The sequence below is a fragment of the Chinchilla lanigera genome, unplaced genomic scaffold (genome assembly GCF_000276665.1).
Source record: "Chinchilla lanigera isolate Chin_1 unplaced genomic scaffold, ChiLan1.0 scaffold00032, whole genome shotgun sequence".
Taxonomy (NCBI): Eukaryota; Metazoa; Chordata; class Mammalia; order Rodentia; family Chinchillidae; genus Chinchilla; species Chinchilla lanigera.
Window position 1 is genome coordinate 14,140,548 of NW_004955433.1, and position 23,008 is coordinate 14,163,555.

General features: G+C 56.4%; 1 protein-coding gene across 3 annotated transcripts in view; it reads left to right on the forward strand.

Annotated features, from left to right (window-relative positions):
- The window catches only part of Gnao1 (guanine nucleotide binding protein (G protein), alpha activating activity polypeptide O), a 165,819-nt gene that overhangs the window by 135,735 nt on the left and 7,076 nt on the right, over nucleotides 1-23,008 (forward strand). For 2 of the 3 annotated variants that reach the window (XM_005388343.2, XM_005388348.2), the window contains 3 exons: nucleotides 2,888-3,048; nucleotides 8,641-8,769; nucleotides 10,502-10,631. In XM_005388343.2, the coding sequence (XP_005388400.1) occupies nucleotides 2,888-3,048; nucleotides 8,641-8,769; nucleotides 10,502-10,631 (420 nt within the window). Of the gene's footprint in view, nucleotides 1-2,887; nucleotides 3,049-8,640; nucleotides 8,770-10,501; nucleotides 10,632-14,493; nucleotides 14,648-16,882; nucleotides 20,907-23,008 lie in introns of those variants that run through there. The other variant, XM_005388344.2, reaches the window with a different exon arrangement.

Sequence of the window (23,008 nt, forward strand, 5' to 3'; positions counted from 1 at the left end):
GGAAGGAGGTGAAGGAGTTGCTAGCCCGGGAGCTCCCCTGCCCCAGCTCACCTCGGGGAGGAAGGAAATTGGAAGACTAGACCCTGGCTGTCCCTGGGAGGCATCCCAGGAACTCACCTCACGGGCTGTCTACGTCTCATCACAGTGGGAACCATAAATTCCATGTCCTGCATGGAGGAACAGACAGGGTGGCTTTGTAGGGGTTGCACCGTTTATACGTACGGGGCCCCATGCACCCTGGATGCAAAGTATGGCGTGGCTCTGAGCACTCAGACTGGAGTGGGCTTCTCCTGCCTGGCCGAAAGTCAGGCCTAGACTGCCCTGCTGACTCCCAAGGCCTGATCTGCTCTGCGTGGGTCACTTCACGGAGGGTGGCACAGAGGAGGAGGTTTGGGAAACCATGGCTTGCATCACAGGTGGGAAGTCTGAGCCCTGAGGGCAGCCTTGCCCCAGAAGCTAGAGCAGGCTGGGGCCCTGACTCACAGGCCTTAAAAAGTTGAACTGTTTTTAGCCGATGGTGGAGGTGCCACTCCTGCTCACCCACTTGCTCCTCCCTGAGTCATCAGCACCTACCCAGGCTTCAGGTCAGCTTTCCAGGTCACTGCTGCCAAGGAGGCCTCCAGCAGCCCAGGTTTCCTGTTGGGTACCCCCGTCCCATGAGGGTGGCTTGGGACCAAGGGCCAGTGTAGTTGACTGGATTTGGATCCAAATCAGCATTGTGGTCTTCGCCTTCCAGCCCTCATGTCAGTGGCCTCTTCCTTTGTGGGGTAGGCAGTAGGGAAGGGGACAGCTTCAAGAACTTTCGTACCAGCCTTCTGCAATGGGTAGTCTGACGTGTAAATAGCTACTTAGCCAGACAGCTCAGTTCTGGAAAAGTCTCCAAGAAGGCTTTGGCCCTACTTACTTTTGTGTAGAAACTTTTGTTGCCCACAAACCTTCCAGGTGCTGACCCAGTTTCCTTTGTTTCTCCCACCCTAAAGGAGGCCTACAGGTTCTCAAGCACACCCCACCCCACTCACTTGCCATGGGCTGGGCAGTCTCTCTTCTGCTGTCACTGGAGGGATAGGGTTAAAAGGACTCACTGCAGAGCAACCACTAGGTACTTATAGCCACAGCCATGAATAAAACCCCACTCAGGAGGGCCCATGGAGTCAAAGAGATAGGGTCTTCTGTACCCCACTCGCAGGCCAACAGGCTCAGCCCAACAGGGAAGGTACCTGGAGGAAGAGCCAGGAAGTGCTGGGCACCCACCACCCCGCCTTTGGATCTGTCCCTCCAGTGCCATATGTCTTACTGAGTGTACCATTTTTCATATGAGACAAGCTTAACAGGGCATATCCCCAGTCACTGGTATGACCAAGACCTGTGTCTGCCAACCCATGGAGAAGCCTCTAAGAGCACAGCTACCAGAGAGAAGCAGGAAAGTGTCAAGGTATTCTGGTCCTGAGCCTGGGTTCCTTCACCCTCTCTGTGGCCCCTTGGGATCAGGTGCTGCTGTCTGCACACAAAGGTCATGACTAACATGAGTGACTGCTGTGTTATTAACTATTGCCACACCACTGCCATGGAGCGGGCCTCCCCTAAACCCAGCCACTGTGTTCAGCTGAGCATCAGAGCTCCAGGGCAGCCTCAGCTTTACGTGGCACAAACTAGCTCTGGGCAGAGGGCACAGATCAAGAGGGTGAAGAAGTAGCCTATCCAGCAGCTCCCAGGCTTCCTCCTGAGGAGGCTGTGAGGTTCTGAGGACGTGGAGTGTGCACACAAAGGTCCTTTGTAAACTGTAAAGCGCCGTCTGCATGTGTGAGCTGTGCTGATGGTCCCGTCTTGTGACTTGTGACTTCTCCAAGAGCCCCCTGCGCTTTCACTGCACTCTCGGTTTAGAGATTACACGTCCTTGATTGCAGTCACTGAAATTGGGGACACATTTGTTGTCTCCAAGAATGACATAGTAAGCACACAGTGCTTTCTCTGCGTGTCCAGGGGTCCTGTATGCCTTAAGCAAGTCCAGCTCCACCCCTCAGATGAGGAGGAGCGGAAGGAGGCCGAAGGAGAGGCTCCCAGTCTCAGTATTTGTCCCTTTACCCTTCCGTTGCTTAACCAGGCCTGGGTTCCCCTGGTAACCGCAGGCCGCAAACACATAGCTATGCATTCTTATGTCTGATAATCTGAGCAACTTCGCTGAAGGTTACAATATGTAATATAACAACCACTGTTAATTCCTATCACCTTGTTTTGAAATCCTGTATCATTTTTACTGTTTTTATGTTCTTTTGTTTTTGTCTTCATTGTTGTTTTTTGGGGATTTTTTAATTTTTTGGTTTTTTTAGACAGGGCTCACTATGTATCTCAGGCTGGGCTTGAACTTACTACCTAGCCCAGGCTGGCCTCAAACTCATGCCAATCCTCCCACCTCAGCCTCTTGAGTTCTGGGGTTACAGGCATGAGCTACCATGCCCGGCCTATAAGTTCTTGAAATGTATAGTATTGACAGTTCCATGGGGGTGAAATACCTCAGTCAACCATAATGCTCAAATAATCAGAAATTTGCTCCACCCTGGGAAACATATGTAGGAGACTGCAACAGTAGCCAAGAACACTGATTTTTAAGTTTCTTTCCCCAAGAAAATGCTGGTACAAAACCCCAGTATTGAAAACAGGAGAGCAGAGCTGCCCCAGTTGAGCAGCAGGGTGAGGAGCAGAGCCCTGTGTCCCGCACTGCTTTAGAGCTTACGTGGGACAGAGGCCTGAGCGGCCCTGGTATCCTGGGCACAACACGGATTGGGCGCCTCCTGAGCAAGCCGGCACTCTGCCTAGCAAGTCACGCTGCACTCCCAGCTGGGCAGAGCCCCATGACGCCTCAGAGCCTGGGGTCCCTCTCTCCCTGCAGGCCGATGCCAAGATGGTTTGTGACGTGGTGAGTCGCATGGAAGACACTGAGCCCTTCTCCGCCGAGCTGCTTTCTGCCATGATGCGACTCTGGGGTGACTCAGGAATCCAAGAGTGCTTCAACCGGTCTCGGGAATATCAGCTCAACGATTCTGCCAAATAGTGAGTGTCCCCTGCAGGTGGGAGGCCTGGAGCTGGGTGGGCGGGGTGGGGCCTGGTAGGGCCATTCCTGCCACTGCTGGTAAGCATCAGGAGGAGCAGGGGCTTTCCTTCCTGCGCCCAGGATAAGGAGGCCCAGGAAAGGAGAGGCCAGGAGAGACCAAACAGGAAAGTCGCCTCCCCAGGGTCAGGACTTGCCACCTTCTTGGCCTGGACTATGCCCGCACTCAGAATGAAGGTTTCAAGGTAGCAAATTTTTTTTCTTCAAGAAACTTTGACCACATAATTACCAACCAAGGGCCATACAGGCAGAACATAACTCAAATAGTGTCATTTCATTTTATTTTGGAGAAAACAATAACCTTTTACAACTGGAGATCTAGTTCAGTGGTAGCATGTGCAGAGCCCTAGCTCAATCACCACAACATAAATGCACTACAAAACAATTCTGATATCTTAATAAAGTTTCCATTCCTCTAACTTTAAAATTAAAAATAAGGAATGAGAACTAGACGTAGTGATGCACACCTACAGTCCCAGCACTCTGGGAGTCTGAGGCAGGAGAGTCACAAGCTGAAACCCAGCCTGGACAACTTAATGACCTAGGAAGACCTTTTCTCAAAGTGAAAAGGGGGGAAGGGGCTGGAGATGCAATGTGGAGGCCCTGGGTCAATCCCCACTATCACGAAAAGTTTTTTTAGAAAAGGCATCAGTAACATCATTCAAAAAATAGAATAATCAGATATTACTTCTTATTATGTAATAACCGAATGAGGAGAGATTGGGAGGGACGAAGTGGTGGAGAAGAGTAGAGGAAGTAGAGAAGAGTAGAGGAAGTAGAGAAGTGGTCAAAGCCAGAGTGGGTGAGAAGAGCTAGAGAAGGGAAAGGCAGAGAAAGGGCCTCAGGCTCTTTAGGCCCACCCAGCAGCTGTATGACTGTTGGACACCCTCACAGTTACTGTCCTCAGAGATGGGAAGCTCTTGCAATGGAATGTCTTCTGCCATGCAGGGGCTAGGATTGCTTGCATCGTGGTGCCCAGGAAAAAAACCCACATTTGCAATCTCGTTCCCAGGCTTTCAGTGGGGGCTTGCAGTGAGGAGCCCCTGGGCTTTCACCCACTGTCTGAGGACAGTATGTGCTCTGACCTCATCTGATTCAGCCACTGTCACCAGTGCTTCTCAGCTGGAGCCATTTTGCCGTACCCCCAGGACATTCAGCAATGTCTGGAGGCTCATGGCATCTAGTGGGTAGGGGCCAGGGATACTGCTAAACATCTCTCCTCTGAAGTAGGTACCACCAAAGAAATATTTGGCCCAACATTAATAGTGAAGACATGGAGAAGCCCTGTGCTGCTGTTAACAGGCTGAGCTAATGGAGCAGCACTCACAAATGGACAGTTGGGGATTTTCATTGATGGGGATGACAGCTAACAGACAAGGGATTCCAGTAAGGCTAGAAGCATCTTCCCATTTCCACACACCTAGACTGCCCACAGGGCAAATGCCTAAGTCCTCCCAGTCCCAAGCGGTAGCCGCACTGCCCCCAAACTGCTGAGCCTTGATGGGAAGGGACCCAGGCTCCTTGGGCACACTCAATTCACAGAGCCAGAGCCAGGCCTCCCAAGAACTCAAGAAGCCAGACAGTATTCCTTTCACCTGGGTGGCCCTCAGAGCCTGCAAAGCCTCCTTCCTTCCCTTCCTCCCTGCCCACACTGGGAGGGGCAGCAGAACCCTCCAGGGCCGCGACGCACCAGCTGGCCCCTTCAGGCTCATCAAAGCATGCTCTTCACTTACACTTTTACGTACTGCATTAATTATACAATGAATACATTTCAAAAACAGTTTCTAAACAACAGATAGGGGTACAAAATGAAGAGTAATCTCCCTCTCCCAGTCGGGTCCCCTTTGCTATTAATTATTCCACTTTCTTGTCCTGGTGGTGAAAAAATAAGTTGATCTTGCAACTTTAAGTAGAATATTTCTTGACCCCCTCCTGTAGGATATGAGGAATTCGGCTCACCTTCCTTCTCCCACCCCTTTCCACACCCACCTCCAGTTTTTTGCTGGTTACAGGATTATTTTTAGTTCTTCCGGTGGGGATCATTACAACGTTAAATAAGAAACTAAAGTCGGTATTTGTCAACTCCCCACCAAGTGAAGCTGAGGAAATTCACCTTCTCTACATATTCCTTCTCTACCCCCTCCCCCTTCTCTCTCTCCCTCTCTCTGCCTCTGCCTGTCTCTCTGTCTCTCTCTCTCTCTCTGTCTCTCTCTGTCTCTCTGCCTGTCTTTGTCTCTCTGTCTCTGTGTGTCTGTTTGCCTCTCTCTCTCTCTCATCTCACATCTCTCATCTCTGCCTCCTTCCAGATTTTCCCCTACCAGGATTTCCACTTAGGTCCCCTGGCTTCCTCTCTGGGACAGAGTTGCGCAGCACGGAAGTGGGGACACTCAGACCATAAGGGTCCGAGGGGCTTAGATACAGTCCAGGACTCCGGTGTTGTTTTAGCAGTTAAATCTCAGCTTCTCCCCAAATCTTAGGCCCAATATATAAAGCAAATGAAAGGAAATGTGTTGTGATAGAAGGGAGACGGAGGCCTCATAGGGCTGTCACACTGCACAGCTCCAGGGAGCACCGGTGACACACCAAAGCCCCAGTCACCACATAGCCTGCACCCTGCGCATTAAGGTGCAGGCTCAAGCTCGGAGGGGAAAGCGACATGGTCTGTGTTGTCTGTTGCTCCTGAGCTGAGCTCTTTCCCCTCTCCATGTGCCCACGCCTCTGCCAACAGCAGCCAGCTCTCCCCTGGAGTAAGCACTCGGAGGCAAGTCCCAACAAGCCAGAAGGCCTTCCTGTGCCCAGCCAGGGACGGGAAAAGTTTCCATGCCTTGCTTGGTTTTGGTTTTCCCAGACGCTGTCCCCACTGAGTCGGCCCTGCTGGCCATCGAGCTCCTTCACCTACCGAGCCTGCTCGTGGCCTCTCGGCAAGCCCAGGCCTCCTGCAGCCCCTGCTCCCTGGATGCTGGCCTCGGCTCCAAACTGGCTGCCCTCGTGCTCCCTGCACATCTCTCCTGGAGGCCTGAGCTCTCACCTCAAACCTCTTCCTGCCAAAGCCTGGTCCCTGGGCAGTCTCCAGGCCCACATGGTTTTAAATTCCTCACACACCTGGACCGCTTTCAAATGGACACTGCGGGTCAGCCCTCTCTCCTGCCATCTGCCTCTGTGGTGTGCATCGGGACGTTCAAACAAACCTCAAATTAAAACGAGGCTGTGGAACTCGAGTCCACCCTCCCCAAGGGCTGCTGCCTCCCTCTTCCCTCCCATCAGCTGAGTCTTCACTGTCACAGCGAGGCATTTGAGGCTGCTGCTCTCCTATCCCTCACCCTGAGGCACCAGCGAATGTGGCTGATCAGACACATCCAGAATGTATCTGCCTCCCGTCATCGCTCACCTTCCCCCCACCCCCACAAGCTCCCCCAGAGCCAGCAGAGCCGAGGCTCCGGCAGCCTTCCCAGGGCTGCCCTCTCACCCAGAGCAAAAGCTCAGGTCCTTACCCACACCCCAAGGGCCTGCATGCTGTCCCCATCCTGCCTGCTACTCTCCTCTGTGATCTACCCAGTCCCACCCGGGCTCACCACCTTCTGCCCCTGCTGTGTGAGCTTCCTGCCTCACTACTCCCTGCCTATGCAGGCTCCTCCTCCGCTCCCGTACTCTCCCCTGGGTCCCCGTCCAGAAACCTTCCCCAGCCCGCCTGCAGGCCTCGCAAACAGCAACCTGGTGCTTTCCTCTGACACTTGCTACCTCTCTTGCTCGCATGTGCATGCACACGCGTTGGTCCACTGACACCTGTGTCAGTCATGGCCCATGTCATTGCCCACCCTGGCATGTGGGGCAGTGGGCAGAAAGGAGGCAGAGCAAGTGCACATGGTCCCTACCACATCCCTGCCTTCCCACTGCCATCTTGTGTGAGACAGGCAGGAGCCAGGTCATGTGTCCAAAGGAGGTTTGCCTGGCTGGGATGCGGGGGGGGGGGGGGGCAGGGAGACCAGGGGTCCCCAGGCCCAGTGTCCAGCAGGGGAGAGAGCAGGGTCAAGGAGACCCGCACAACCTGCAAGCAGATCACAGGGCAGCCTCAGCTCCCTGGCCCTCCCATCCCACCAAGCCTTCACAGAGAGTAGTCAGACTCCCCAGAAGAGGCCCTGAGAAGAGCGCTGATTCCAAAGGCCTGGGTCCCAGAGCCTTGTGTGTCCCTGAGCACCACGCCCATCCCTGCCCCCTTCCCAGAGCATCCACTGGGAAGAGGCGAACAGATCCTTTGGTAAATAAGAAGGAATTGTGGGAAAGCAGGCAGAGCCCAGGGCCTCTCAGAGCGCACTGAGCACTAGGACGAAGACGCTGGAACCCAGCAACTAGGTCAAGCCGTGCACACAGTCCTTACTTGCACTGAGCCTCGGTTTTCTAATTATGAAACAGTAAGTACACTTGATACAGGGAAAGTAAGGCTGGAACGTGCTCACATGTAAAGAGTAAACCGGCGGGGTGTGGTGACACACACCTGTAATCCAGCGGTCTAGGAGACAGGCAGGATAATCGGAAGTTTGAGCCTAGCCTGGAGAGGCAGTTTAGCAAACTGGTAAGAATCTGTCTCAAATTAAACAAGAGAACTCAGTCACATAGCTCAAATATCGCATGGTTTGTCCTATATGAGAAACACAAATGTAAATATACAAGTAAAGAGCAAAACAGACAGATAAATAGGAGATAGAAGTTCAACTGCTTCCCCAAGTTACGTATTTTCTTCTTGCAAAAATATTTTAATATATATGCTAATTCATTTCATTTATAGTACTAGCTTATCTTAGATCATTGAGAAGAAAGTTTTGTGTTATTATCTGTTTCTTCTTTGTAAGAATCTTTTTGGTTTATGTCTTATACTTTGAGTAACTACTTTGACGATAACAATACACAGTGTATTAACTTGTTAATCTCTTATTATTTTGCCATGAGATTTGATTTTTTCATAAAGTAGAAAATACAAAAGAGGCGAGGATGTAGCTTAGTGCAAACACTCTAGGTTCAATTCCCAGTACCACTAGATAAATAAATAAGTGAACACACCTAACGGCCAGCCATTATTATTTTTAAAATAAAGAAATGGAAGCGGGGCATTGTGGCACATGCCTGTAATCCCAGCACTTGAGAGGCTGAAGCAGGAGGATCACCATGCGTTCAGGACCAGCCTATATAGAGGCCCTCAAAAAAACTACATAGAGACTCTGTCTCAAAAAAAATAAATAAATAAAATGAAGACCTAGAAATGACAGGATGGTATTATAAACATGGTTGTCCCACCTAGGAATTTTGTCTGAGTGTGCCAGACAAGATTCCCTCGGGTCTGAATGACAGGTTCTTTGAGACCTGGAGGCCAGGACCTTATGGTCCTTCTGTCTTGATTGTCCCCACACCCCCTGGCTGGCCCCTCCAGTTACCTGTGAGGGCCCCCAGCTGATACTGGGCTCTGCAGGTAAGTGGCCCTGAAAACCCAGAGCAGTGCCCAGGTCCCTGGTCCATGGCACCTTGTGTGTTGCCCTCCCCAGCTACCTGGACAGCCTGGATCGGATTGGGGCCGCCGACTACCAGCCCACTGAGCAGGACATCCTCCGAACCAGGGTCAAAACCACAGGCATCGTAGAAACCCACTTCACATTCAAGAACCTCCACTTCAGGTGAGGCCCAGGGAGACCGCCAGGCCCTGGTGAGGGTGGTGGAGAGATGGGAGACCCCCAAGGCAGCCTCATCTCACCTGGTACAGCCAAATAGCGCCCCGCCACAGAGCGCTTTTGGCACTGGGACAGATCACCCGTCTGTGCTTGTTTTCCGCCACCTTCAAGGACCAGGGTGAGCAAGCGGGCTTCCTGGAAGAGGAGTCGTGAAATGAGGCTGTGAGGACAGGGAGGGTTTGGATGGAAAAGGAAGTGACTTCTGAGGAGAAAGAGGTGGTGGATAAGCCCAAGAGATTCCGGTGATCCTGGGGACTCAGGACAGCTCAGAGCAGTAGGGGCTGCAAGAACAGCTCACCGCCCTCTCTCAGGCTATAGGAAGCTGGGTCGCAGGCCCAGAGCACAGTGAGGAATGGGCTCCACGTGCCTTAGAATGGACGGCCAGATTTCTCAGGCCCGCTGGAGGGCTCGTCCCTCTGGGGTAACCTCCATGCCCTGAGGCCTGGCAGCCCCTGCCCTGTCTTCCAGGCATGGTTTTTGGGTGTCAAGTGGAGCAGGGAGAGATGCCCAGAGGGAAGGGAGGGCTGCGACCTCCGGCCAGTGGACAGGTGTAAGTGCTGTTTCCTAGCTCCCTGTCCCTCCTGTCCAGGTGGAGGGGCTGAGGCTCTACATTCCGTTCCCTGGGCCTCGCGGGCAGCCTCTCTGCAGGACTATTGGAAGCACGCTGGGCCTCCACTGACGGAGGCCATCGGGGTGGGCCGTGTGGCCCCTAAGGACGCTGTCTTGCCTTCTAGTCTCCAGATGGGGACCTCAGCTCAGCTCTGCCCAACAGTCACGTTCTAGAAGAGCCACAGAGACCGCTGGCCAGGCTCCCTGTGTTTCACACAAGGAGGTGGGATCCACGGGGGGCAGTGGTAGGATGAGACCTAGACCCGTTTCCTTGCAGCACACCTGCTCTGCTCTCTTCGCCTGCAGTTGCTGTCTTCTGTCTGGAGCACAGGGTACCTGTCCCCGGGAGCCCAGGCCCATCCACTCTGAGCTGTGTGCCAATGGGCTTCCTGGCCCCAGAGGCCTTCAGGGCCCTTGTGCAGAGGATGCGGGTGTGAAACTGACCTCTCAACAGAGGACCCATGTCCTGTCTGCCCGCAGTCTCCTCCTTGGACCCCTCTGGCTGGAGACTGACAGGGGAGAGGCCTGGAGCCAACTGCTAGGGAGAGACGTGCAGAGCGTGGGAGGTGACCCCGACTTTGCAGACAAGCCTGAGTCAGAGCCCGGCTCCACTGGACTCACACCAGGGTCTGGGCACAACCTTGGCACCACAACCCTGGTGCCTCATTTTTTGCACTTACAGAACGTTACAATTCCTGCCCATCTGCCTCCTGGTCAGCTTTAGAGTTTGCCCAGAGCACGCGCAAGAACAGAATGCTAGTGTTAGCATGAGGGGAACCTCTCAGCGGCACTCCTTGGAGGCTACTGGGATTTCTCCATAGTAACACTGTGCAGGTGGAGGGCACAGCCTTGAATCGGCCTGGATGAGCACAGCCTTCCTGGGACAGGCTCCAGGACCAGTCCTGGCCGCCTCCATCCCCAGATCTGTCAGGCTGTCAGCACCTGAAACGGGGCCTCTTCGTGAGGCCCAGGCGCTGTGCCCACCCCTGAGCACACTCACAGATGGGCCACCAGGCATCCCCCACCTGCCTGGGTCTCACCACCCACAGTTCTCCTGTCTTCCCGGCAGGCTGTTTGATGTCGGGGGCCAGCGATCTGAACGCAAGAAGTGGATCCACTGCTTCGAGGACGTCACGGCCATCATCTTCTGCGTCGCACTCAGCGGCTATGACCAGGTGCTCCACGAAGACGAAACCACGGTGAGTGGCCCTGGGCATACCGGATGGGGGCATCATGAAGGGGGCCACAGAACTGGCCACTCTGGGAACACTCGGGCCTCAGTTGCCCATGCGGCCCTGGGGTCCACCCAGCCGCAGTGGCTGGGATCCTATGATGGATAGGCTGTGAGGCCCAGTCTGTCACTCTGTGTTGCCAAAACAAAGGCCTTGGGACGTGCACAAACTGGTCACACAGCTCTGCAGAATTAGGCTCACGGGCGCCGCCTCTTCTGTAAACTCAGTGCAGTCACTGAGCCATCAGGCCAGGACAGAATTAAACAAATCCTAACTATCAGGGTGCGGCCAAGCAAGAACGTTCACACAATAGAAATAGCTGTTTTAGCCTGACAGCCCTTTCTGGCACTGGCCAGGGTGCTGCGGAGGGATGTATAGGGTCAGTACCCCGGGAAGGGCATGGGGATAGGGTGTACTGGTGAGTGACAGGTGGCTCTGAGCTCCGTCTTTGCGGGATGCCAGGTCAGGCTCCCACCTTCTTTCCATAGGTCACATTCAGCCTGGGGCCTCTGGTTTTGGCCTCTGAGAACTTCTAGACCCACTTTGGAGGGGAACAATCATTGGGAAAACAATGCGGACCATGTCCTTTTCTGCTCCGTTACTGTCGCCCTGTAAAGGGAGAGAGTGATAGTCACTGCCTTGTCAGAGGAGCTAGCAAGGCAAGAGATGACGCACGTGTCACACTTGGAACCGCTTCTGGCACAGTGGGGCTGAGCTGATGGTTATGTGGTTGCTGGTGATCGTTCTTAGCCAGGTGGGCGGTCCCCACCTCTACTGCTGCCGCCGTCGCCGCCACCACCACCGGGGTCTTAGGCCTTCCTTTCCTCAGGATCTGTAAGGGAACCCAGGCCTCGAGTGTGGCCCACAGGGTCACTGGAGATGAGCCGCAGAGCAGGGCTCACAGCTGTGGGCTCACACCTGGAGATGAGCCGCAGAGCAGGGCTCACAGCTGTGGGCTCACACCTGGTGTCTGTCTTCCTCCCATCTGAACCCTTAGCCCCTGAGCCTTTAGGTCACAGTGGGGTTTTGAGAAAGCGCTCCTCATGCTGGCCATGAGGAAGGCAAGTCTTTCCTGTGGGTTCGAGTTTCCTCTTCAGCCCTGGCCTTGCTGCCCCCACAGGCTGCTGTAGAGATGGGATAAGCTTTGGGGTATGGGCTGCTGGGTGCAGTGTTCTGTGGGAAGGAGCCGCCGCCCTGAAGGGCTCACTCCACCATGGTGGGGCTTTGGCAGATGGGATTGGAAGCTGCCAGCAGGGTGGGGTTCCGGACCCGCGCGGCGTGCTGACTCTCGCTGGCTGGGCTTCAGCTGTGTTTTCAGTGGCCTCGGTAGGCGGTGGTGTCTAAGAGGCACCAACCTGGGCCTAACACTTAGTGTGGGGCAGATGCATTGTGGGCCATGCTTAGACCCAGACTCAGTGCACACCCAAAGCCCAGCACTGCTCCGGGAGATGCATCCCTGAGAGTGCCTGCCCCGGCACATCCTTCGCTGCGCTCAGTGGACCCTGTGCTGTCAGAGCCACTGTTCCTGTCCCCTTGGCCACGCCCATTGTGTAAACTTGGCTCGCTTCATCTTTTCTTCCGGCCACATCTGCAAGTAGCTGCTGCGTGTCACCGTGGGCTTCAGGTGACAAAGCTGGAGGCCGGGGGGGAGGCCCTTCTCACGGGGGTCTGTCCACGGGGCCGAGGCTCTCATTAACCTCTGGGCACAGTACAGATGCAGGGGGATGTCTGGGTGGGTCTGGCAGCCCTAAGCACCAAGCTGCACAGCCCTCAGGTCTCCAGGGAATTTGGGCGCTGAGGACAGTGCCAAGCCAGCCTCCTCTGAGGGCGCCTCGTGGGTGCTGCTGGGAGGCCCTGTGTCCGGGAGCACCTTCCCTTCGGTTCCCCCTTCCTCTCCTAACTGCTCCTCCCACCCCTCCCTCACTTCCCTGCTGCTCTGCTGTCTCCCTGCCCCTCTCCACGAAGGCGGGAGCACAGGACCTCAGGGAAGCAGGAACGTGTCTTTCCTGGACCTTTTCCTCCCCTGCACTAGCCACCTGCAAAGCGCAGGGAAGAGCAGCAGCCCTCCATGGAATGGGGTTTGGCTTGGTGACCTGACAGCAGCCCTCAGGGACAGCTCACTACCATGGTGGTGACAAGAGCGGTGCCATTGCTGTAGGACCAAGTAGTCGTCCGTGTGTCCAGGGCATGGATGGGCAGACATGGGGGGACATGGGCAGCTTGTGAGTCAGATGGGTCTGGTCCAGGGTCTGGGACCACTCTGTAAGCTGTGACCATCGCGCCCCCAGGGGCCTCCTCTGTAAGTGGTGGCGATGGCACACTGGGCTTGTGATGAGTGTGAGACCTCTGGGCCCAGACCTGTAAGAGGACCTGAATGTGGGAGGTGTCACTCCGTAAAGGCCAGGTCCTGGTCCTCTGTCCAGACTCCGTTGCCTCGAGGACAGGCTGTCGTGTTCTTCCCCAGAGGCAACATATAGCCAGCAGTGACCCAGTCCTTGGTCCTCAGCCTTCCTCTCTGGTCAGCCCCCTGCTTCCCAACCTGGCCTGCGGTGAGAGGTGGAGCTGCCCGAGACTGAGGTGTCTGGAGGCAGCTCTGGAGCTAGGCCATGCGGGCCCAGGGGCTAGTGGCTGCCACCCACCGGATCCATCCCAGGACCCTGAGGGCTCATCCTGTCCTCGTACCTGCTCTCAGCACCGCCCAGCCCGGCCACAGGCTGCCACAACTTCTCCACCACCACTACCACCACCACCGCCTGCAGGTCCTTATCTTGCCAAACCAAGGCCAAATCCATGAGCAGATTCTGAGAGACCCTCCAAGCCCAGCAGGTATGAAGCACCTCCCTCCAACCAGAACCGTCACTAAGAGTTGAAAGCAGCAGGTTTTCTGCACCACTGGTGACTTTGCTGTGAAAGCCTGCCCCAGCCCACTGCCCACCCACACTCAGCAGCCACTCATTCGCTCTTCCGGCTGAAGGCCCCCTTCCCCTCCACCCTCCCCCTCCAGCCGCTCGGTCCTGGTCCCAGACCTGCCTTGGCTTCTGTGAACCTGCACAGGGGCGCCAGCATGGACTGGCTGGGACTTCTGGCTCCAAGACTGGTCGAATTGACTTTTCAGTCTTTTTCCTTCTTTCTCCTATATTTGCTGCTGGGATTTTATCTCCCACTCATTTTTAATCCACTTTGCTGTGTTTCTTCTTGGGGTTCTTCTGGCCCCTCTACTGAGAAACCTGCCAACAACCAGTTCTCCCGGAGCCTCCCCCTGCCCCATCCACCACCCAGCCAACCTGCCAAATCACCCAGCCAACCAAGGCCACAGCAAGCTCGGCCCCGAGACCATGTCCCCCAGTGTCTGCTTCCAACTCTGGATTAATTCGAGGACCTCTCAGTCCTCGGTTAATGTTACCCAACTGAATGCGTGCAACCCCCCAACCTTGCCGGCCAAGCCAATGAGACCCTGGTAGAGAAGTCTGCATGACCTGCGGTTCTGTGCAACCGTGTGAGATGGTGGTTGCGGCCCCCTATGTGCATGGTGCATGTCCTCTCCAGGAGCTGAAGCCTCTCCAGTGACCTCACTGCCCACCGGGCCAGCTCCCTCTGGAAGGGGGCAGTACCTGCCACCTGCCCACCCCAGCCCCCCACCACCCTGCCTGCGTGTGGAATGAAGCAGGGACGTGTCCTGTTTGTCCTGTGGGCCCTCCCGTCTCCATCCCCAGTGACCCGCCCAGCCGCGTTGGTGGACCTTCCCTTTGCTTGTCCCGCTGTGTCGTGGCTGTGGTAGGTCAAGGCCCCCACACCGCCATCCCTCACGCACCTTCCCGCTCTGTTGCAGAACCGCATGCATGAATCCCTGAAGCTTTTCGACAGCATCTGCAACAACAAGTGGTTCACAGACACCTCCATTATCCTCTTCCTTAACAAGAAGGACATATTTGAAGAGAAGATCACGAAGTCCCCACTGACCATCTGCTTTCCTGAATACACAGGTAAAGACCTCTGCTGGATAGCAGGGGCCTGCATAGCCCCTTCAGGCCACACGGGCTGCTGAGGGAGCAGGCTGTCCTCCTCACGGTACCCCGCCCCGCCCCAGAAGCGTGCCACAGTGAAGCAGCTAGAACAGCTCACCAGGCCGGGATCCAGGCTCCCACTTCTAACCACGTGATCTCAACAACCCTGGGGAGCCTGAGCCCTCCTCTGTGAATAGAGACTGTGTGTACAGTGGGGACACCAAGGTGACCGTCAGGGACAAGCTGGGGCTGAGTCGAGCTACTCAAGGTCTGGCCCTGGTTTGGCCACTCATGAGCAGGTCACATGGCTTCCCTGTGCCTCGGTCTCACATGTGAAGTGCGATGATCGCCATGCCAGTCCTCTCTCCCTCATGGAGCTGCTGTGAGACGAAACGAGCTAACGCTCACACACAGCACAGCATGGTGCCTGCCGCTCACTCTCAGTTTGTGCCCACTCCAAGTTTGCTCTGACCATTAGGATAATGATGGTGACAAAGAAGCATTCGAATAGTACCTCCCACATAGGCTGGCTAAGAGATCCAAATACTGTATTGAATGTATGACACAGCCTTGCAAGCTGCAGAACGTGCTGGGGACAAGAGGCCAGCTGTCCATACTGCAGTGGTTTTAGCCAACCCTGGGCAGGTGGGCAGACTGGAGGCAGTCTGACCAGGGTCCTGAGGAGCTGTGAGGCTGGCCGTCCTGGTCAGGTGGCAGCAGGGATATAGCAGGGCCCCCGGTAGCCCAGTGCTCATCAGCCCTTCACGATGGCTGGGCCCCGTCCAGAGAGCTAAATAGAAGGAGGCATTCTCTGCCTGGCCAACCCTCAGGCCTGCAGGACATAAAGCAGGGGCACGCAGAGTCCCTACAGAGCGGGCCTATGAGCCATGGCCTGCGGTTGGGCAAGCAGTGCAGCCCTCTTTACTTCCTGTCCTTCCCCACCCCCACCCAGTTTCTCAAAATCAGGCTGACTACCCTACGGGCCAGGATCCCAGGGCCCTCTGGCCAGAGGGAACAGAGCTCAGCCTCCCTCACAGCTACGTGCCCACCAGCCAACTTCCTCTCTAGCCATAAGTTGGAGACCTGTGGATCCTGTCTTTGGGGCAGGAGAAGCAGGTGGAGTGATTTGGTCACCAAGACCAGTCTGGAGCTGGGGCAGAGAACGAGGTGCCCCCTAACTGAGGGAGTCTGAGAGTTCCCTGCTGTCTTGGGGATATTTCCCTTACCTCCAGCCCAGATTTAGCAGATCTGTAGTCTGGTAGACCCTCAAAGCCAGGCCTGTGGCTGCATTAAGGTGTTTGAGATGGCTGCAACCCTTCCCCCAGGTACAGCACCTCAACTTAACCCTGTACTCAAACTCCGGTTCTCTTCCCTGCCTGTCCCGTAGTGAGTGGCTGCGGCCCAGCCTGCGCAGACGGTGTGCAGTGCAAAGCCAGGGTCCCACTCTTCTGCTCCTCCCCAGGCCAGCAGCTGCTCTCCCAGACACCCTCTTCTGGGTCCTGGGCGGCAGATCAGTATGGTGCATCCTGAGGAAGAGGCAAATGAGCAAGCTCGGAATTCTCAGCCCTCTGAGAGTGAGCGCCGGAAGAGGGGAGGGGGAGGGGGAGGGAGAAGGAGGCCAAGGGGGGCTTACAGACAACACACTCACCACAGCAGATACAGACCATCATCCCACCTTGCCCCATAGCAGCTGGGTGGCTGCATCCTGGCTATTCTGCCCCAGTGCCCACAGAGAGGGTACCCTGCATGAGACTGGCACCTTTGAACTTCTCTGCTCATGACCCATGGTACAATGATGTAAAGGTGACATCCGTAGGAGTCGGTAGGTATGTGTAAGAGGAAAGCAGCGGTTTTGTACAACTGCACTGACAGGTGATGGCTGGAAAACCTCGCGGTCTGCTTCAGTGGTGGCGAACCCATGGCACATGTGCCACGGCTGGCTGTTTGTTACCACTGAAAACTCTTAACGGGTTCAGCATCACTGGTCTTTTTCCTTTCATGGTCGCTAGCCTGGATTTGAAAGGCCGTCAGAATTGCTTGGCACACTGTTGGAGCTGAGCCCTCGGCCTCCCCACCCCACCAGCCTTTTCTGACAGGCTATCTCTAAGTGACCCCAGGCATCTGCTCCACGGCCCAACCAGCCAGGCCAGGGGCCATCCCTGCTGGGTGCCCATGGGTGGCTCCTCTCACCTCCCCTGCTGTTTCCTCCCGCAGGGCCCAGCGCCTTCACAGAAGCCGTGGCTTACATCCAAGCCCAGTACGAGAGCAAGAACAAGTCAGCCCACAAGGAGATCTACACCCACGTCACCTGTGCCACGGACACCAACAACATCCAGTTTGTCTTTGACGCCGTGACGGACGTCATCATTGCCAAAAATCTGCGGGGCTGTGGACTCTACTGAGCCCCAGCCCCCGGCCCAGATGCCCATGCCCTGCCCAACCCCCACCCACTCTTCCCTGGAACCAGAGCTCTGCCACTTCTCAGACCGCTCTTTGCACTGAGGAAGAAGACCCAAGAGGCTGGCACCAGGGGGGAGGAGGGAGCGCCCTTCATGCACCCCCACCTCTACCCCTCCAACAGCTGGATGCGCGGTAACTGGGCTGGACAGGGGTGCTGAGCGCCGTGCCATGCACCACAAGGCAGGAGACCTCCTCCTAGCGCCTGGGTGCCGCTCCCTGGCCACTGCTTTGTCTAAGTGTTTTGTTCAGAGGCTGGGGTGTGGAGTGTGTGAAGCTGCCATTTGATCCAGAATGGGCATGTCTTGTACTCTGTGGCGCTTATGGAAGTTCTGAGGCCTCCTGCCATCTGGGTGTTCTGGTGGCAGGATGGCCTACAGCAGCATGCAGGCAGCTTGAGGGGCAGTAGTAGCCGTCCTTCAGCTTTGCGTGGGCTCTGTCTGGTTGAGTGCTGCTCCGTCACCAAAAGCCAGGGTGGAACCAGGCCAACCTCGTGTGAAGTGAGGGCTCAGGTCTTGGCGGGGTCTCCCACCTCCTCTGGTCATCTTCCCCTGCCCTTCCCCCAACAGGAGCCCCAGTCCTGACTGCCTCAGGCCTGGAATGCTCTGAGAACGACTGGCTGCAAAGGTGGGTGGCTGGAGTCCAGTCCTGCATCAGACAGAGTTAAGGAACAGGAGGGAGGCCCTTGGGCGGGAGGCGGAGGCAGCAGCACAGAGCTCCAGCTGGTCTCCTGGCACAGTGGACATACTTTTGCTTCTTGAAGTCAGCAGTGAGCCCAACTGAAACCAGCAGGGATGGGCAGAGCCCTTTGAGCCGGGGGTCCTGGCAGTAGGAGGCCTAGGGGCGGTGTGGGCCATGCCCTGCGGCCAGTGCCCCCACTTGGCTCCATCTTGGTCCAGAAGTCAGGAGGCCCCCGTTGTCCTCCCAGCCTCCAACAGCAGAGGAGGACAGGTAGAGGGAACCAGTGCCCTGGAGTGTGAGCTCTGAAGGCCCAGGCCCACTCGGACGCAAAACCTGGCCCCCGGAGGGGGAGGAGGAGTTTTGCTGCAGAAGTCCCTGAGTAGAGGTGGGTGGCTTCTGGTGATCCTAGCTCTGGCTGGCCTTGGGCAGTCAACATACCTGCTTCTGAGTCCTGGGCTCCTCCAGTTGCTTGATGCCATAGCCAGTAGCCCAGGCGGATGTGCCACAAAAGGGCGGAGGGCTGCCTCCTGAGAGGCCTCTGCCTCCTCCGCAAGCCCCATGGTCTCCTCGTCTCCTCTCTAAACACAGCTCTGTCCCAAGCCAGGCAGGGTCCCTGGGCAGCCCCCTGACCTGCCTGGGAGCCAGGAAGAGCCCCATACCTACAGCTTTGCATTTGTTGGCTCTGACGGGCACAGAGCTCTGGGTGGAGCAGGAGATCCTGGGGCCCTGTCTCGTGCCAAATGCCTGCTTTGGGGTGGCCCTCCCTGCTCTGTCTTGCAGCTGCCTCTCGCAGCCAGGCTGCAGGAGCCAGCCCACCCACCCCACTCATCACCTGTGTGTTAGCCTCCATCACTTCTGAACCTCGTACCAGGCACTGGCACACGGCCGAGGACGGGCCCTTGGCGCCAGTCCTGTCCATGTCCTTCCGTGAGAGGCTCAGGTCTGTTGAACCACTTTGCCCAACACTGAAGTCACGTGGGTGAGGCCAGCTGTGTCCCCCATTCCACCGTACAGTCTGGGCCCAGAATTGGAAACACTTGAAGAGAAGGAGATTGGCAAATGCCTTCTCTAAGGCCATTGCCCCTCGGTGGAAGTCACAGACCTGTCACCCCCGGGCTCTTCATCTCCCCCACTGGCCAGAGCCCCAGGCTGGAGTCAGGACACTGGACCCTTTCCTCCCCTCTGTAGGGTTAGGGGGCAGGTGCTCAGGGCCTTCCCGCTCTGCCCTCAGACTGCCTTTTTCTTCTCTCAGATGCTCTGTCCTGCTCAGTTGTCTCACACTGCTTTCGACTGGTTGTCCCACCCCAGCCTGCCAAGGGAGGGCCTTTCGGTTGCCTAGTGTAAGCCCTCAAGGAGAGCAGACCCAGGGGCGTCTCCCTGAGCACCACAGTTCCCAGCCATGTCGTCACCAGTGCCTCTCCCACGGGGCGGAGGGGAGCAGCTGGGGGTGATGTGGGTTTTGGCTCCGTCGTGGATAAGGATGTGGGGGGAAGTGTTGCGAGTGACCGGGCAAGGGTGGATTGCTCATCCACAGTGGCCCTGGGTGTGTCCCCAAAGAGGCCATGCTAGACTGTGGCTCTAATTTAGCAGGCCGAGTGGAAGCTGACTTTTAGGAAGGTTACCTTTGCCAAACTGGTGAAAATGTGCCTATCACTTAGATGCCTAGGAGCAAGCTCCGTGCCCTGCCCAGTAGCAGTCCCAAGAACCAGGCCTCTGAGTTCCCTGCCTGAGTGGGGTGGGGATATTTGAGGCCAAGGACTCTGGCCTGAGGAGCCTATGTCCTCACCAGTAGCCCTGGCCTTCTGGGTCCCCTGTCTTAGTGCTGTCTCTTTCTGCCCCCACTGGCCTGGCTGAGCCCAGGCAGACCTTCACTGTGTCCAGTGCCAGGAAGCAACTCTGCCTGCCAGCCGCTGCGCCCAGCCCATCCCCACACCCTACTGGTGGGAACTGGAGGCGCCTCTGCCCACAGGAACCGAGAGGCAGGCGGCAGCCTAACACCTCCCCAGCTCTGTAGCCAGGCTGTCCGCGAAGCCCCAGCAGCCAGGGCCCTGGCATCGCCTCACCAAGCCTTTCCTTCCACCAGCAGGATTACACCACAGCCCCCTGTCATGCCCCAGCGGCAGACTCTTCTTTCTGGCCAGCCTGCATCTCCCTGCCACCTTGTCACCATCTGACCTAGTGTACCCTTAAACCTTCTTGACATGTAATCCCAAAACCCAGCTGACATAAGGAGTCCCACCTCTTCCCTCCAGACCCAGTAGCAGCTGCCCACCCGCTACTGAGCTTCTCTGGCTGCCTGTGCTTCTCTCTGACCCTTCTAAAAGCCTCCAGACAGAGCCAGGCAGCTCTCAGGAGCCCACACCTGAGGCTCCAACCCCATATAAACAGGATTGACCTGGGGTGCTGAAGGTTAGCACTCCAGACCGTTGCCCCTGTCGGGTCACAGGCAGAGAGTGAAGGGTCCCAGCAGCCCAGAGCACAGGGCCAGGGTGTGAGCCATGACCCTGGGGCCTGGGGCCCAGCTCCCTATTCCCCAGTCCCTCAGTGGGGAGAGCCTTGCATTTGATTTACCCTCCCCAGAACGTGGAGCTGGGGCCTCCAGACAGACCCCACCCCAGGCAGGTGAAGTCCCTGTCAAGGAAGAGGTAGGCGGGAGCAACAGCACAGAGACTGGCCCCATCAAAAGTCCTAGGCCCGCTCAGGGAGGGGCGCCCTTTCCAGGGTCACTGCCATCCCCAGTTCCTGCGCACCAGGATCAGCAGTGCATGCCTCTCCTCACCTGGCTCCCATGCCCAGCTCCTGAGGCCCCACATCTGCCCTCCACATCTGCCCTCCACATCTGCCCTCCCTGTCCTGGGCAGATACACCTTCACCTGCTGGTCTCTCCCCGCCGCTTCTCACTGGTGCCCTAGCTGTGCCTCCCCCTGCTGGGTCTGAGGCGAGGTGGGCCTGGCACCCCACTCCCACCTTAGCAGAGCCTTACCTAGGTGCAGTGGTCGCACCTCCCAACCCGCCACTGCCATCCAACCCATATTAACTGTAATTTTGCAAGAAGAGTGACTTGTTGGTTTAATAAATCTCTAGTTATTGTAATAATTTATTGGCTGCCGTAATGTATTTATTAGTCACCTATCGTTAATAAAAAGTGCCAGCTCTTTCTAGCGTGTAATGTGTTGTGTCAGTCAGTGCCCAAGGAGCTTCTGCCAGGCGCACAGCACATCTGTTCCTGTGCCCTTCTAGGACTGTGAGCAGCCTGGTGGGGTGGGCATAGGCCTGCTGGATTCCAGGTGCCTGGCCGCCATGCCCACCTCAGCCCTGCTGTCCTGGGCCCAGCCACCATGCAATCTAGCATCCCAGTGCTCTGGCATGTTTGGTGCTAACGCCACATGGTCTGGTGCTGGCACAACTTCCTTGCTGCTCTCAGGTTTCACTCGGGCTGGGCAGGTGGGGCACTTGGGGTCAGACAGCTCTGAGGACAGCTCCCATGGCTCCGCGGGAAGGCAGTAGTGAGCAGGGGAGGGTGGCTGTTTGCCATCTGTGACCGCTGCTTTTCTTTTCTCACGTGTTAGCATCTCTGATTTGAACGTACTCGGCGTGTTCCTCCTGGGAAGCTTGTCAGGACGCGCTGTGCTCTCCGGTCCTTGGTGACGGGGTCTGGAGGGGTGGGGCGTGAGGGGGGTCTCAGTGCCGGCGCCTCACTCCACAGCCCCCTCTTCACTGCACTCGCCAAGTTTCCAGGATCCACCTTTCCAGGTCCACTCCAAGCTCCTGCTCTCACAAAGCAGGCCTGACTGTGCAGGGCCTCTGTTCACCAGGCCCTTCCTCCTTGCTCCCAGGACCCCAGACATGTGTAATGTAAGTGCACTGTCGCTGCCCCGCTAGACTGTGAGCTCTCCTAGGGCAGGAGCCTGGCCGGGTCGCCCTGCGTCCCTGTGGCAGCCCAGCAGAGGGCCTTGTACACCAGGACCCGCGGTTCTCAGCTGAAAGAGAGAGGGAGCAGCCCCGCAGCCCGGCAGAATGAGCTGCTGTGGAGGGCTGAGCCTCAGCAGACGGGGACCTGAGAGCGTCTGTGGACTGGCCTGGAGTCCTCATGCAACCTAAGCTCACAGACACTTGGGGAGAAAACCTTCAGCCCAGGCCATGTGTCAAATGAGCGCAGTCCACATTTTCGGTGCAGGTCATCCTGGGTTCCCCTTCTGGTGATTCCCTTTCGGTCCTGGGAAGGCCAGACCTCCCCACAGACACCTGTGCAGTAGAACTGGGAACTTGCCTCGGGCTGTGGGTTTTCAGCTCTTCCTTGAGCAGCTGCGGGATGCTCCTGTGTGGTGGGAGCCCTTTCCCACGGAAACCTTGCGGTCTCAGAGTCTCACCACCGGTGGTGTCCCAGTGAGCCTTGGGTGTTCCCTGCTCTGGGTCCTGAATGTGGTTCACTTGGCTCTAGGAAACTACCTGCCCTTTCTAGAGTGGACTCCACCATTCTGCTTCTCCGTGACAGGGATTGTGTGAACGAGAGGGAGACTTTTGGGAGGAAATGGGAATGAAACTCATTGGTTGAGGCTGGAAATCGATGAAATCGTAAGAGGTTGCCAAATGTGTTCAGTAGACTCAAAGGACAATGGGATTGGCTACAGATCCTGAAGGAGGCTAAGGCCATGCCACATATCTAGGCTCTCCCTGGGGCCTCTGAGCACTCTGCCCCTCCACCAACCAATCGAGCCTATAAGAAACAGTGCTCACAGTCACTGATGTAGTACTGCAGCTGTGGGAGAGATGACGGGAGGAAGGGCTAGTCATAGGTGTGTGGGGCCAGCCATGCCTGTCTCGTTATTTATTCAGAAGTCCGCAGACTGCTCAAATTGACTAGAGAAACCATTGCCTAAGTTCTGGTTCTCCCCAGAGTCAAGTACAAGTCTCTTCTACGTCTCTCTTTTTATAATGTGGTGCTAAGAATCAAACACTGAGCCTCATAAATATCACCACTGAGCTGCATCCCCAGCCCCAGCCTTTGCTCTTCAGGGTCCCAGCTTTGTCCATTTCTTTCCCCTAAGGGCTGATGACATTAGGTGACACAAGGCAGGTGAAGAGCTAGGCACAGAGCTGCACGGACTGGGCTTTGCTGACCAGTGCGGGTCACTTCACCATCTTCCTCATCCTCCTGACAGAAGACAGTCATGGCTGCTGAGCCAGCAATTTCCCCGGCTC